The sequence below is a fragment of the Cheilinus undulatus genome, linkage group 7, assembly GCF_018320785.1.
Source record: "Cheilinus undulatus linkage group 7, ASM1832078v1, whole genome shotgun sequence".
Classification (NCBI taxonomy): Eukaryota; Metazoa; Chordata; class Actinopteri; order Labriformes; family Labridae; genus Cheilinus; species Cheilinus undulatus.
The window spans coordinates 34,394,107-34,411,631 of record NC_054871.1 but is presented as its reverse complement, the minus strand read 5'-3'; the positions used below and the strand labels follow the sequence as shown (position 1 = coordinate 34,411,631).

At 39.3% G+C, this 17,525-nt stretch overlaps 1 protein-coding gene across 1 annotated transcript in view; it reads left to right on the top strand.

The window, feature by feature from the left end:
• The window catches only part of yjefn3 (YjeF N-terminal domain containing 3), an 87,355-nt gene that overhangs the window by 67,200 nt on the left and 2,630 nt on the right, over positions 1-17,525 (top strand). Inside the window, exons 3-4 of the mRNA XM_041792033.1 lie at positions 10,244-10,354; positions 17,242-17,355. Coding sequence (XP_041647967.1) covers positions 10,244-10,354; positions 17,242-17,355 — 225 coding nt within the window. The remainder of the gene's footprint in view (positions 1-10,243; positions 10,355-17,241; positions 17,356-17,525) is intronic.

Here is a 17,525-nt window from a genome sequence, read left to right as displayed (position 1 = left end):
TTTTCAGCAATATAATATGCATATATGCCTGGAAAAACATGTGTGCTAAAAAGTCGAGGATGTGCTTTTAATTCGAAGGACATCTCCATTTCACTGTCTCCTCAATTGTTTGTTTCATTTTGAGTCTAAACTGCCCCATTTTTCATACAAAACTTTTGGCTATGTGAAAATTTGAAGTTGTCGTTGATTTGCCATCAGGAAGGTGATTGTGGGTCCTGATGCTATATCCCAGATGAGAACCACTGATCTAGATCCTCTGCAAGCGAATCTCACATGCACATGAAACAGAACTGCAAATTTCACAAACATATTTTTACAATACCTATAATAAAATAAATACTCACAGCATTGTTTGTCTGATGCCTCTCAATGAATGACAATGGATTGTCCTCAGCCATCTAACTGAACTAGAAACTGTTAACTAACTCCCCAACAAATAAAGCCCGCCTACGAAAGTTGAGAAAGCAGACCCCTGAAAGTGACAAACAGCATAAGGCAACACACTGAAGAATTGTTCAGAGCTAAGATGGAGCTAAATAGGATTGGTGCTTATATTTCCAAGTATTAAAATATAAATCAATGATGTTTCTTTGTGTCTTTGATTGTTTGAATACGATACTGTTTGCTTATGCATCTAAATACATTTTTAAGCTGATAATGAGGCATCATTTGATGTGACATAAAAAGGTAAGAAGATGGTGTTTGCTTAAGTGTGAAATTCTAATCATTACCACACTCATGCTTGCAGCTAATTTTAGTCTTTAATTGGGATGATTTAATTGGGGTTCTTGTTTGTTACCATGACTGTTCTTGTACTGTGTAACCTATTAGAGCTATTACATTCTTAAGGAGTGAGAATGAGACGGATGAAACAGCACAGAAAGTGAAATGGAAAACCAGGAACAAGAGAAATAAAAAAAGAGGAGGTTAAAGCAGCAGCATCAGTCGGGACAGGAGACTTTGTTTTCTCCCCCCACAGCTTGTGATTAAACCCACCACATCCACTTCCCCTCTATTATCATCAGGCACCGCTGGCCCCGTGCCTGGCCCTCCACCAGCGGCCCTGAACAGCATAGCCTTACTAGACAAACACAGCCAGGACGCTGCTGCCCACAGCCGCCAGCAGCACCCCACTGCTAACATGACATCACTGCTATTTAAGGAAAATTACAGTAGAAGGAGATGCAGACACTCTTTATTTCACTGATTTCACTGCTGGTCTACTGCTGTTGGCTTCCAAGTGTACCACGCAAACAAACGTGTGCTTGGACTCACGTAGAACCACACACCTCTCTTTGCCAGATAGATTATAGGTTTTCTGTAAGTAATCCTTCCAGCAGCAGCAGCCACAGCCTCCAGGTCCAGACTGTTTGTGTGTTTCTGTATCAGTCTGAGGCTTTTCAACACCTGAGCGGAGACAGGAGACGTTTTGTTACCCCACAGCAATAAATTAGTCTGTAGTTTTACACAAGCCCCTGGACCTCAGTTTGGTCTCCTAGTGCAAACATTAAAGGCACAGTCTTTCTCTAATATTTGAGAGGATTTGTGTTTTTAGGAGCATGATAATGTTTTTTCAGGCTGCGTATGTGTTTCAGGTTGATTGGAGGTGAAAGAACATGTGCCTTTAACATTTGTTTCAAAGAGGTTGTCCCTCTGAGACCTTATTATAATCAAGACAGACGTATTTTAATGTGTGTGTGTGGGACTAGGAGGGAGATTACGTTTCTTTCTGTCTTTTTGCAGTTGTTTTCTTGAGAATGCTGGGATTTTAATGTTGTGTTTTTAAGGTTTGACAAATGCTTCCTTTTTAGACAAAGTTGTTCAACATCCCTGAAAGTGTTCTGGTAGTTCTCTTTTAATTAAAAGCTAGCTGACTGAAAGTTTTGCTTGTAAGATGTCAAAAAGACAAGTTGAAGTCTTCCCCATAAAATTAACACTCCTGCCCATGTGCCTGGCTTGTCCCTCTCAGTGTGAAGATGGTTTCACATTAAGGACCTAGGCTCGGGTCTGCACACACTTAACATCAAAGTCTGGTTCATTTGTTCAGTGTGAATGGAAGAGTAATCTCCTCATAGAGATGGCCAGGGATGGTACATGGGACATGTGAATGCCTGATAACTTGGTACCGTCAGTGAGTAAAGTTGTAATGGCGGCCATCTTTGCTGTATCTTCACAAACTGTTGTAGCTACACGGCACCTACAGATTTTATCTTCTGAGCAAGATGGTAGATGTGGGAGTCATTGGAGGATTGCTGTTGGTATTTTAAAAATAATTAAAAAAATCCATAGTAGCCTGCAGGAGGGATTCTGTTGTCCACACGGATTGTTAAATATACAACCGACTCTACCTACTGAGACACAAATGAATAAGTAAAGTTTGACTAATACCTGTAAGAATCCTCAGTACCCTTTGAGATTGTTATGCAATGATACACTACACTACTCTATTTAATAGGATGAATGTTGGTGTTATGTCATGGCAGCAGCAGATATTTCTAATCTAGTCAGTTCATAAGGGTGTTGAGTTCAGCTGTTTGCCAGGGGGCTATAATAGCATCACTTTAATGTTTGATCCAGCTGCTGTCTTGTCACTTTGATTGCTTGCTTGCTTGTTTTCTCTGTTTGGTTGTGATATTGTCCTGTTTTTGGCTTTTATTTTTGCGTAATGTATTTTATTATTATTGTACAGTGTCTTTGAGTTTTTGAAAAGCGCTTTATAAATAAAATGTATTATTATTATTATTATTATGTTTTTTAATTTGACCTCTTCCAAAAGCTCTCTTTAAAAAATGTCAAAAAAATAATGGAAAAATGGAAGAAACCTCAACTCATCTTAATAAAGAAATACCTGGCTTTAGAGTTAAAACAACATGTCCACAGCAAAGCAATAAAATGTCAAAAGTTATACAGAAGAACAAAGACAAAGAAGCAGCTACATCATAAACCTGCTGAACAGATGCAACAGATCATCTGTCTGCACTTGTAGAAACCTTCTTCACATCAAAACTATCATAAATATCTCAAACACTGGGAAAGATTTAAACAAATTTATAAGCCGTAATCTAAGTCATAACAATAACAGAAGAAAAATACAGTGATGATATGTCATTTCAGCCAAGGTTGTGTCAACTACTGAATATTTTATTAAAACAAATGAATTCTTTTGGAATACAGACTATTGTACACTTGTAGACCAGGATATTTAACCTTGAAATAAGTCAAGCTGTCAGCACTAGTTGATGTCAGCATGAATGTGTTTTTGCTGCTGCTTTTTCAGTCATTGAACATAGAACAAGATCACGCAGTCTTGCCTTTACATTACTATGATTAAAGAGATAGTTCTTTTTTGTGAGATGTGGTTGGATGAGGTGTCTGTTAATAGTAAGCATAATTGCTAAAGGACTCACCAGTCAATTTTGCCTCTTTAAAGAGAAACTGCTGCCGCTGAGCTGAAGTAGTGTAAAGCACTGTGAATTTTCTGCATAAACTTACCTGTGCTCTAGAGCTGTTTGTTAGCTCTTTTTGCCTTTTCTTTTATTTTATGAGTCAATCTGTGTGCTGCAAATGACCCTGGACAATCTGGCTTCCATGTTATCTCTATGACTGGTCCCTCCTAAAAGTGGTAAAGCTGACTGGCAACTCGTGTTGCTAATATGCTTACTACTAACAGCAACTCAGACTTACTGCTGACAAGAAAGGCTGCCCATTAGGGCAGGGTAAAGGGGAGAGCTTTCTGAGGCCCAGCCAAACTGGGGGCCCATGGAGGCCAGCAAGATCATGGCCCATTATGAAGTTAAGCTTTGATAACCATATCGTATTTTCAACCTGAATAATAACCACTCTTATCAAAGCAACAGAACAGAAATGTATTGATGTAGTACAACATAGCATATTTCAAAATTTAACCCCTCCTTTGTTTTAATTCAATTCAATCCAATCCAATCCAACAACTTTATTAGGGCAGGAATAAAGGAAGGATCTTGTACATAAAAACACAGATAACACACACAGTGACTCAGATAGCAACAATATATTGTTCATATTGTTAACAATGTTGATGGCCACACTGAACTAAATGATTAAAAAATGAATGTCAGACTTCATAGCTAAGCCATAATGTGCACAAACATCATGGTGCCAGAAACAACAACAACAACAAAACTGAAACAACTTCATTGAAAAATAATGGAATAATTATGAAAAGAAAAAATGGGTGAAAATGGCAAAAAGAAGTGGCAAAAATGGGCAGAAGAGGTACTATAGGGCCAAAAACTGGCAAAATGGGTTAACAGTGAAGAAAAGAAGATGAGACAATGGGTAACAAGTGGCAAAAACATCAAAATTGCCATATAAGATGTCAAAAATTTGAAAGAAGCAGCAGAAATAAATTAAACTGGAAGGGGGGGGGGCTATGGCTTCATAGTGGCAAAATGCTATCTGCTAACTATTAGCCAGAAGGCTAGCACAGTGACAGTTAACTTAACCCCCACTTCAAATATGCAAAACTATCCATATCTTTATTTTTTATTTTTTTACATTGTTTATTTCTGTATTTGCAGAAGGTTTGCAAAATTTGGTTTGTAAATTCATTTGCTTTAGCTCATTCGCTGAACTTTTTAAAAACCAATGTATAGGCCTAGTTATTTTTGGAGCTGGGTTTTTATTTAGCCAACTGTACCTAAATGTCAAGTTTCAATATGTAGCACATTACATATGCGGGCAAAGACTCAATGTGCTTAAAAAATTAAACAAAATATAGATATTAAACATGAATATTTTTGCTCCCCTCATCATTATCTATTAGGGTAGCTCCTTCCTCATGTACCAGCAAAACTCTGCAAAGTTTCTCAGACAACTTTTGAGCTACAACTTCTCCATTGTTTCCCTTGCCTGCCTAGATGGGCTGCAACAGAATGAGAACATCTTGTTCTCACCTGTCGAAAACAAACATTGGAAAAAAATGTTAAATAGCAGAGGTACTGTGGATACAGAGGAAAACTATTCTATTATTGCAATGTTGGAGACATTTTGGAGCTACTTATATGGTCCAGAATACAGTGGAGGATGAGTCAACAGCAGCCGCTGTTATGGTTTACCAAGAGACCCTGATAACTGGCAACTAACAGAATGTGGCTGTTGTGGCTACAACAGACAATAAAAGCTTAAAACGTGAGGAATGCATCTTTATTTAACCTTTTAAAGCAGATGGACCTGCCAGCCTCTATCTCTGTCATCAGGCAAAGCCAACTTGCATAGCTCCAATGTGAAATGAAACGGTTTTCCTTCTATTGGTTCTATTGGTTCCAAAATGTTTCCTCAACTTTTCTCACATTTTTCCTTTTGATCAAGAGTCAAAAGTTCTGGGACAACTCTGGCACAAACTTTGTCATGTTCAATTTCCATACAAAATTTGCTGAACTGTCACTTTACCAACATAAATCATTTCTGCTATCAGTCTTATACTGAGTCGTTGATCATTTTGAAGGATTTTTACAATTGTGGAATGTTTTCAGAGGTTTTTGATGTGCATGGGCACCCAGAGCGTTCATCGTCTTGGATAACACACGTGCACATGACATGCAGTGTTCCCCCTACATCTCAGTTAATGTACAAAAAGATTTGGGGTCTGTTCAATTTCACCAAAAATACTTTGCTCATCTTTTAAGCTTATCATTTTCCGGCGTCTTAGCAAAAACATGTGCAATTCAATCAGTAGCTAGCAGTGAACTAAAGACGTCACTTATTAGAAACTTACAGCAGTTGTGCATGAATACCCAATATAACACTCAGTGTGACTGTGAATGTGAATTTATCCTCATAAGTGTAGTTTCATTATTTGACAGCCATACTTCATATATTAAATCCCCTACCAGAAGCACTGGTCAGTCTTGTCATCAGAGGTCTGGCCTAGGGGTTACCTTTGAAGGCATTAAGCCCAGTGTGTTCTGGGTGTTAAAGTATTTGAACCCTTTGGGCAGAAGGGAATAACAAAGCCATATTTCTTTGACCATGCAGCCCCCATCTCAAAAATAGAATCACCCTCTTATTGCTGCACAAACAGACTAATTTTATGGCTAGTTTATGTCCAACTCGTGACTCCCCAGCAGTGTGAATTGTCTCCAGTGCTGCAATCATGGATCCTCCTGTTGGTACTGGGCATGTACTAGACATCATCATGCATTAATATGCAGATTTTTGTATTTGTGAAGCATCAGGGGAAAGCAAGAGAGAGTGAAAAAGCAAGAAAACAAAGTGAACTTTAATAAAGTTTAATTCACACCAGCAGCATGTTTATTGTAAAGCTTTATTTAAATTTCTGCCACTTGAGGACAGTGGAACAAGTGGTGAATGCAATTACAAATACGACATTTTATTTATCACCTTATTAAGTTTTATGACTACCATGGTAGCAAAATGGGTCTGTTTACTCATCCAGCAGACATTAGCATTCTGTCAGAGCTGGGTTTCCTGGCCTCCAGACAAACAAAGGTCTAACAGTCACTCCACAACACAGAAATAACATTAGAAACATGTGAAAATCTCACACTCTGTTTACTAACTTCACTTTCTGTGTCTGACACTTTTAGCAAGATCCATCATGTACAGGTTGCCTAATTGGTTCAATATTAACATTGTGAATATAAGCGCATGACATTACCTTGAAACAGCCACCTAGGGAGCTTTATATATGGGTGACCTCATAATAGGCAAAGAAGTTAATTACCTTTAATATCTGATTATGGTAATTACAGTTATGTAGCATATCCCGCTAGGAAGAAAGTCAATAATAAAGGCTGACATTATGCTATACTTGTGCATATATCTACAAATGTTATCATTGTAAATTAGCCCAGTGAGCTGTGTCATTAACATCAGATTACACGGCAGGAAACTCACTAAGAGCTCCTGTCTCATTAGATATGAAAATGAAAGACACAGTCCCATTATATGGTTCTGCTTTAAGTTCCTCTCTTTTCCTCTCTCCTCATAACTCTCTCCATTCATCTCATTGAGAGCGTGTGATGATTTCTCAGCTGAGCAGTAATGATGTAGATAACGGCTCCTGTCTCCTCTCCTGGATTCATCACTCCACTTAATGCACTTTGAGTCTTGTTATATCAGATTATTCGCTGCGCATGGGGGCCTATTCTCCACATGAACTTTCTCCTGCACTGAATACATTAGTGAAAGTGGGAGTAAATTGATTTAATATGCGGTAGGGTAGCAGAAGTTTGCTGCCTCTTGAGCTGATGTCCAAAATTAAGATGTGAAACAGCAACATTACATGAGTTCTGGTTCCTGTAAGATTTAGCACAAGAGTATTAGCTTGTGTTACATACGGTTTTATTTTTACAGCCTGCAAATGATGGTGTAATTATTTGGTAATGATGGCTTACTTCAGTAATAATTTAAAATAATTACTGGGATCCAATAAAACATTTATAGGGGAGCCCAAAGACATGCAATAAAGGGATTAGAACTGAATGATGGTGCTGAAACTTTTAAAATTACAGGATACTCAAAATAATAAGAGTATAATGGTAGAATGATGTGGACACCCATAAAAGTACCAGAGAATATTTCTTTTGTTATGAAGAGCTCTGCAATCTTATAGGATACTGTAATGTAACAATGAAATAATGACTTTAAAAAGGCTTAACCGACTTTTAAATAAGTTTTGTGGGAAAAATCAACAAATTTCTTACAAATCTAACTATTCATTACACCTCCCCCCTAAAAGATAATAAATCTAACAGATTTGTTAACAAATAAAAACAAACTCCAATATAAAATCATAAACAATTGCTGCTGTAGAAAGAAAGAATTACTACAATTTTCTGGCCAATTTGGCATCACAGTAAAAGTAGGCACCAGAAAAGATGAAGTCAAACAAGCCACTGTCACTGGCTTATTGGAGATAGAGATACTGATTTATGATTACACAGGCCAAATCAGAGAGTGGCAATGATGTTGGTGTTGCTGATCCTGCTGGGGATGTGGGATTAAGGCAACTAGAAATGAAGGTCAAGCTTGAGCCACTGAGTTTGAGCAAAAAAGTCCACCCACTATTAACCTTGCGGTTACCAAGATTACACAACTCTACAGACCAATTTATAACAATCCTAGTACAAAGGAGTGAAATCTATGTTTGGTAGTTGTGTTTGTTGTAACAATGGTTCTTGGAAAAAATCTTATAATGTTGGAGAGTCTGTTTATTTCCCTTTTCATGAGAAACATGCATTTGCTGGATAAGCATGGGATAATCTGATCTGGATTTACTGGCTTGCAGCAAACTCGTAACATTGCTGCAACACACATATTTTTAAAGCCCACGTTGTCCTGAAAAAAGTATTTTTACTAGGCACTGTTCACACGGAAACGGTGTATGGTTTCAGGTGTATACGTAAAAGTTTTTTGTCGGATCGGCGTTTCATCCATACGGAAACGGCGTTTCGGGTGACTGTAAACGATACTTTTTGAAACCAGGTCCCAGAGTGCATAAATCCATAAACGAATACCGTTTCTTCTACATGTGGACTGTTATCCGCATCTTTCTCAAAACGATTACGTCACACACAGCGTAGCGCCCTTAAGGCGCTTGCGCAGGTTAGGCCAAAACAATAATAGTGGACTAAATGGTTGTGTTCGTGCTGCAGAAGCTACAGAGCTTGTTGTGGCTTTCATAGAAAAATCGAATGCTCCTTTACCACCACCGTGAAATGCATACACCATATGTTCTTAAATCCAACGCGGAGAACAACCAGAAGGGAAACTAAATGGAAGTTTGTGTTAGTTTTCTGTGATATTCTTCATCTACTCTGGTGCATTTCCACGAGAGCGTTACAGCGCCACATATAGGCTTGGCATATGTACTACAGCGTTTTCAGTCATTTCAGTGGTTCCGTGTTTACGCAGATATTTCCTGAAACGATCCCGTAACTTTTCCAAAACGAAACAGCAGTATAGCGTTTTCGTGTCCGTGTGAACGGGGCCTTAGAGCTTGACAGTGCACCACAGGGTTGATGTTTTACAAGCTTTTTAAGACAAGAAGTCCAAGTGAAACAAAAAAGGCTCAGAGAGTTAACATAATTTGTGTGTGTTTGTCTGAACAACAATGTTTAATGCAAGAACAACAAACTGTTGCTATGCACGACTGGCTAATAAAAATAAAGTATTTAAGCATGCTATAAATAGAAATAATCAGTCATGTCTGTGCTGGTCTTGTTACCTTTTCTAGGTCATATTAAGACATCAGCATTGATTTCTTTCTCTTTTATTGCCATGCAAAAACTCCTTAGCCTACTGAAGTTTTAATGTACTTCATAATGCAAAATACTACACTGTAAATTGGCTTGCAGTCAGAGTATTCATGGCAGTTATAAACTAGGTTTAACATTTGCACTCTGTTATTGACCTCTAATTCTTAATAGTCTACAGGAACTTTCCCTCGGTTTAACTTTTTCTTTAAGTTATAAAACAATGTAATGTGGCCTTTATTCTGTCTGACCTTTACAATGAAAGAGGCTCTTTATGCTATAATGTAGTATTTCAGAATCCAAGGAGAATTCCCTAAAAGCATCTGCTTAATCCTTAATGTGTCTTCCAGGGTCTTTACTTTAAGAAATCTGTGGAAAACGGAGGCAGACACCTCCGGGGCTTTCATTAAACATCATAACCAAGAATTCACACACACACCTACACACAGTCACACAGCGCTACTGTTAAAGTGTCAGAGATGGAAGATTAGGCACTCTGGGCTGACAGTTCCACAGGCACATACCTGTCCCATTTAAGAAGGTGCAGGTTGATTTACAAGCTAATGTGGTGCCAGTAAACCAGGCTGATGCCAGCAGCTCTCTGCAGACAGAAGTGTGTTACATATACAGGAGCCTACCAAGGCAAGGACAGTGGCATTGTTTCCACTGTTGCTGGGGTCTTTTCTCGTAGACGGAAGACACAATAAGCTGGTGCCATTTCCACCCTTGTCTGGCATGTCTGGCATGCAGAAGCATAGATCAAGTGACCTGCTCTAAATAAGAGGCCTAAGTCTGCAGGATATAAACAAGCACTAATAACCATTCATCTTTCTCTTTCTTTCCTCTTGCTATTGTTTTCCATCAATAACCTCTTCTATTTTCTCCTTTGTACATCTCTTTAATCCTAATGTCTTATATTTTCCTTTTCAGCCAATCAGCAGCTCATATCTCTAACTGCCTTTGCTTTTCTTCTCTCTCCACACCAGGCCTATCCTCTCAGCTCACTAGCAAAGAAGCAGCCAACGGTGCTGGTGATCTGTGGTCCAAATCAGAATGGCTCTATTGGGCTGGTGTGTGCCCGACACCTGCGCATGTTTGTAAGTACATGTCTAAAGAAACAGCTTTATCCCTTAGTTTCTACAACACGACACATTAGCAGTCATAAACAGTCTTATGAGTCATTCAGATGATATCACTGCAGGAAAACAGTCCTGCAAACTTAAACTCACCTCAAGGCCTAAAAGTGAATCCCCTTGGCTCTCTTCACTTTACAGAATTTCATTTCAGCTCCTGTAAAAGGCTCCAAGCAGTTATCCCATTACCCTCCCTGCAAGGGCACTCAGACAGCCATGATATCACTGTATTGTTACTCTCGTTAAAACTGTCTGCGTCTTTGATATGATGTCATGACCATGATGTCTGCCCCCGCAGGCTGCACATTGACTGACATCTCAAAACTAATTGTTTTTAGAGGCTGGATCCATCCTCTCCATCACATTGCAGATCATGACTCGAGCTGACAGACTTCATTTCAATGCTCAGTGCTGCGGTTTTGCCTGCACTCTCTGACTTTATTGGAAAAGAAATATTGGACGTGTGTTTTGGGGATCTTCTGTTTAAAATAGAGAGCATCTTTAGACTTTAACAGATGTGTCCGACATGCTAGATTTACAAAGCATTGATATTTCTGATTAAAAACATGTTTAAAGGGACTCCAGAGTCCAAAGCCTCTCTATGAAGTTTTTCCTCTTTTCCCTTGTCCTCTATATTGCACATTTTGTTAAGTTATAACTCAGTGACAGGTTGTGTTAGAGTTTTGTGTTTTTCTTCTCAACCAATAGAAAATTTCCAATGATATACAGTCATGTACATGACTTTTAGGCACTAAGGGTGCTAAGGATTCATCAGGGGGCCCAATGTGCCACAACCTAGGGCTGGACTGGGGGCAGGGGCAGCCAGAGTCATGCTTGACAAATGTTAAGCTCTTTTGCACAGGCCCGACAGCCATTTTCAGGTCTCTCCATAAATGTTTGATAGGGTTCATGTCAGAGCTCTGGCTGGGCCACTCTAGGATATCCCCAGAGTGGCCCTAAGCCACTCCTGTGTTGTCTTAACGGCATGCTTCGGGTCATTGTCATGTAGGAAGATAAGCTGTTGGCCCAGTCCGAGATCCTGGTCGCTGCAAAACAGCTTTTCATTTAGGATATCTTTGTTCCATTCAGATTTCCCTTAACCCAGTCTCCCAGTCCCTGCGGCTGAAAAACACCCCCACAGCATGATGCTGCTACCACCATGCTTCACTGGTGACCATGGGAGGATATTGGTCAGGGGATGAGCAGTGCCTGGTTCCCTCCAGACACAGCATGTAGAATTGAGGCAAAAATGTTAAATGTTGGTTTCATCCAACCAGAGAATCTTGTTTCTCACAGTCTGAGAGCCCTTCAGGTGCTTTTATACAAAGCCCAAGCAGGCTTTCATGAGTTTTGCGCTGAGTAGAGGCTTCCATCTAGTCACGCTAGTAAGTCACAGTAATGGTTATCTTTCTGGAACTTAGTCCCATCTCCACACAGGATCTCTGGAGCTCAGTCAGACTGACATCAGGTTCTTGTTCACCACTCTTACTAAGGCTCTTCACCCCAGATCGCTCAGTTTGGCTAGGTGACCATCTCTTAGAAGAGTCCTAGTCATGCCAAACTTCTTCCAGATGAGAATTATGAAGGCCGCTGTGGTCTTGGGAACCTTCAGTGCAGCAGAAAGTTTTTAGTAGTCTTCCTCAGTTCTGTGCCTTGCAACAATCCTTTAACCTCATGGCTTGTTTTTTGCTCTGATATCCACTGTCAGCTGTGAGGCCTTCAATAGCGAGGTGAGTGTCTTTCCAAATAATATTCAATCAATTTAATTTACCACAGGTGGACTCCAATCAAAGTGTTGGAGCACACCAGGAATGGCCAGAAGAAATGGGAGGCACTGGAGCTTAATTTCAAGTGATTTTGTTGAGGGTCTGAATACTTATTTGTGATCCGTGGCTGTTGGTCCTCTATGTTTCAATAGTGCAACCTCAGTAGCATTGTTTAAATGGCAGAATAAGGGTCTGAATTTTTTTCCTTGTAAAACCTTGATGATGAATGCACTATAGTCCATTATAGACAGCTCACTATACAGTATTGAAAACATGGAGAATGATATGAGTGTCATCAGGCACTTCCATGTCTGGGATAAGTAATTAACATGCTTCAATGATCAACATGGCTTTATGATCACTGTTCTTGTAACTTGGCAAACATCTTTTTTTACGCATATATTATTTCTCTTGTGGTGATCTGCAGTGCTGAAAAAATGAGTCATTTTGGAATTAAAATTCACTGCAGTTCCCCAAGTGTCCACTTGAGGCTGGTTCCAAAAATGCCATAAATCCCATTAGCACACATATTTAAAGGCTCATTTATCCAGCACTAGTTGACATTTTCATAGCCTGGTTAAAATAGTTCTGGTTTGAACTGATTTTTTTCATCTTGGTAGAAACTTTACAGGGAGTTATATTTTTTCAGTAATAACTCATTCAGTTTTGCTGATATCTAATAGTCCTGGATGCATTAAAATAAATAGGGGCATGATTGGTTTGACTGACTGGCAGGGCTATTTTTCCAGGATGCTTGAGGCTTGACCAACTTTACTTCTTTACCTGTAGCTAGAATGATCAAATGAGGCTGAGTCAGCATGTCCAGTATAATGACCACTGTTAGGCCTCAAACCCCCCTCTTTAGAAACTAGATGGTTAAAAAACCATTACCAAAAATATAAGAAAAAGACTGGTTTAGTGTAATTATACCCCTTTGAAACTTGGCACATATTTTTATACCCATAAAAAAACACAATACATCATCACATTCCAGGCATACATAATAAGCATTCACATAGAGACAAAATAAACGATTATGCACCTTTCCTTCCTTTTATATGGATCTGCAATCGTATTTTCTTTCTGATACTTTTACCATTTGCTCATATTTTCCTGACAATTTACAACATAATTGACCATCCTACAATTTTCTGTGTACATAAAATTTTACTATCAATATTTTCAAAGTGACTGCACTCTACCTTTGGCCAATTGGGACAGCACTCATCTGGGTTTGCTCTAACTCCAGAAACTTGAGTACTTACTTTGGACTGTGAATCACTCTCCTGGTGTAAGAGTGTATGTTTTTCATGGTGCGATGTGATCCCTGTCAGCAGGAAGACATGCAAGCATACACGTGAGCCACACACATAAACACACATGCACAGCCTTCGGTCCCTGATGCAGAGCTGTGGATGTGATTAGACCGAGCATAGACATGAAAGATCAGGCCAGGTTGCTCCTCACATCACTCCAAGATGTCCACATTCAGAGGTTGTGTCTGATCCTGTCATGCATCTCTGATTGTTTCCGCGGTTAGGTCATGCTGAAAAACACAACGCTTCATTCCAGAAGACAGACATCTTCCTTGATCAAATTTAATGTTGGATGAGAATAAAAAGCAGGACCTTTGTGCATTAGTTCCACTGTGTTGTTGGACATGATGTTATGTTTGGCTCACCACTTCATGCTCAACAGGAAATCACAGCATGAAGTTCACATTTCTGATTAAATTGACATTCATGATATGCATGTACAGAAAAGAGAGGTAGCAAAAAAGAGCATCACCAAAGTTTGAAATGTTTCAGCACTTTTTGCTGCAGGACTCTCCCCTTCACTTTAATTGGCGTTGAATTAAACAAATGCTACAAAACTCACTCATCCCTCTGAGGGAGGAAGTGTAACATTGGAAGATGTGACCATACACTGACCTAGCTTTTTCCCTTTGCTTATTTTTCCTTCCCAGCTTATTTATTTTTATGCTCTGTGACATTGCTGGTCTTATGAGCTCCTACCCGGTTTCACATTGTTCAATAGTGTTACTAATTAATGAGGGCAAGGACATCCAGGGGTCACTGGCTGGACACCCAATGGACACACAAACACACACAAGGCAGTGTATTTATTGGAGTGGTCCTGTTTCTGCTTTGTGGAGGTAATGAAGGTGATGAGATCTTCTCATAGGTGTGTGTGACATAATGATAAGTTTAGGATGTCCAAGAAGGAAGCAGTCTGTTGGTCCTAACAGATAATTTATGTAGGTTAGTGAGTAGTCATATGCAAAATAACTGTTCACTCATATAAGGCAGACAGAAAGATAAATCACAATGCAGTCTACTTAAAATCCGATATGAAAGCCAAAAATTAAGACTAAAGGTCAATTTTTTGTGGAAATGTCTAGAACAACAAGACTCTGTGTCTGATTTAGTAAGATCAGATCGAGTCAGTAATAGCTCCAAAAAAAAAAATCTCCTAGACAGCATATACCACTGATAATATACAGCGGCAAACATGTCCAAAATGTGATGCAAGCTGCAACTGTAGAAGAGATGAACAGAGGAATGACATGTGCTGTCTTGGGTGACGTGCTGCTGTGTTCTGGATCATCTGCAGAGGTTTTAATGTGCATGCAGGGAGGCCTTCCAGTATTCAGTTGCAGTGTATTATTACGACGTTACAAGAGCCTGTACCAGGAGCTGTGTTAATGCTCTGTCAGGTAGGGTCTGATCCTCTTGATATTAAAGAGGGTAAATCGACAAACTCAGCAATCGAGGCCACATGAACTTTGAGGGTCAGCTCATCATCAGTCTTGAAATTCAGATTCCAGGCAGACCTAGTGGGCACGAGTTTATTTGATCCAGGCTTGATACTGATCTTGGACAGGTTGAGCTGAAGGTTGCATTCCTTCATCTGTTTAGAAATATCAGCAAGGCAGGATGAGATACAAGCTGAAACAGTTGTGTCATCTGGTGGAAAGGATAGGATAGGATAAGCTGTGTGTCGTCTGCATAGCAGTGATAAGAGAAGCCATGGGAGAAGATGATTGCACCAAGTGAGGTGGTGTATATCGAGAAAAGGAAGGGGACCAAGTACTGACCCTTGAGGCACCCCCGTGAAGCCATGTTAGTTGGACACTCCTATCCATGACACTCAGGGGTTGACCCACTGGAGGGAAGACGCTGAGACACCAGTTCAGAGAGTGGAGAGGAGGATTTGGTGGTTTACTTTGTCAAAGGCAGTAGACCGATCCAGCAGCAAAAGAACTGAGCACTGACCAACTGCTCTGGAAGTGACTTGCTCCATGTGGTTTGCTCTTCTTTTGAATGTACAGAAACTATTTGAACTTTTTCTCCGTGCAGAATGGCACTGTCATGCTGAAGGAGCACAATTTTGTTTACATGATTGGGCATGAGGTGAGATGAGGGGAAAAATGTGAGGCTGAAGTTTCACTCTAAACAAACCTGCCTCCATGAATGGAGCCAGCACGGACAATTAGAAGAAAAAACAACACTGGCATCTTTGTCATTCATAGTGGCTTCAAAACATCTCCACACATGTGGATGAAGTGTTGAGCCTCCAACAACCTCACACTAATTTTGATCCTTATATAATTAAAAATAAAGAAAAAGTAATATTTACTGGCTTTTTTGGTGAGATCACTGGAAATTTTGTTGGTGACATTTTTGCAAGGACTCTGATTTGCATTAAAGGGCCAATTTCCCCCAAAATTAAATCATCATAGCTTATTCGAATGTGTGCAGAGTCAATAAGAGATGCTTTTCATTCTTCGGTTTGTTTTGTGAATTCAACTGTCTTTTTTAGTCCAGCAAGAGCAAAAGCTGCACAGTCTTTTTTTGATTCAGGCCCCAAATATCCATATCTTTATCAGTCAATTGAAAGGTTAGCCAACATCTAATGTCTACATGCTAACATGCTTATAATGAAAATGCCTTTCATTCTCATTTCATGCAAGTAAAGAATATTAGCGTTATAACACTGTTGTATTAGCACAAACCAAAATGCTCATCTTTGGTTGATAGGAATGTAATGAGTTTCTTTTAACAACCAATAGTTTGATATATAAAAGCTGACCTCAGGAAGAGTCTGAAGATCAGAATCAGAAATACTTTATTGATCATCCCCAGTTATAAAAATCCCTCCTGAGGGTTACAGAAGAAGGTGTGAAACAGGATCAGCAAATCTGAGCCCCATGGTTTTGTAAGAGGAAAAAATAACGAGATTATTAACGTCACAAGTGGGCATCCTCTGAGGATCAGGATTATTGATGGAATCCATTCCAAATACTCTACAGATATTTCATTTTGTAGTGAAATGATGGAGCGACCAATCAACACTTTCAACCTTAAATACAAACTGAATGGCCTGGCAAGATGTTTATGTGTCAAAATTATAATTGAACATATTTTTTAATTGAGGTTAGTCCCAAACAATGAACATTGTGTTTGATTTGGGAATGTGCAGGGGAATTGTCACTCTCTCCTTCTCTACTGTACTTGAATTTCAGAAACAATGAACAACACCATGCCATTAGAGATGTGTAAAAAATGGGAAACTTTGGTGAACTGGTATTTAAAAGTAACTACTGACATAATGGTCCATACTGAACTCACCAAATGTCCCAATTTACAAATACATAAATGCTGCTGACAGCAGCTCATGGGTTTTAAGATTTATCTCTGGAATTGTATAAAGGTCTCAGATCACACGTACCTTCTCCTGAATATCACAAACCTCTCAGACTGTCTGGATTTCTACTCCACTTCCATTTTATGAGGGTAGTATTCTTTCAGGGAGCAGACAGTAGAAAATCACAACCTCCAATCACTCATCAAATATTTTTCACTTGTCAAACTGAAGGTCAAAGGTAGATTCACACATCATACATTCAATTATCAGGGCTCACTGGTATTATTGCCTATAGAGTCGATGTTATGCAACATTTTTTCCTTTTCTCTGCTTTTGTAACCCACCCACCCCTCTTTACTGTTTCTTCTGTTGCCTCATCTTGACCTTAAGCCCCCTAACCCTTCTCTGTTGTTTTTCTCTGTTCCTCATCTCTCACAGGAATATGAGCCCACCATCTACCACCCTCAACGCTCCTCTCAAAGTCTACACCAGGACTTTACAGTTCAGTGTGAGAAGATGGACATCCCCTTCCTCTCCTATCTCCCCACAGAGGTCAGCAGAACTTTTCTACATATCACATTATACAAGACATTTAGCAAAGCTTCAATTAAAATCCATTAATTCACAACTACTCTGAAACAGTCATTTTTTATTTTGATATTAGCTCTCTTTTCTGAGAGTTCAGTGGAAAAACAAATAAAACCCCTCACGTAAAGCAAAGT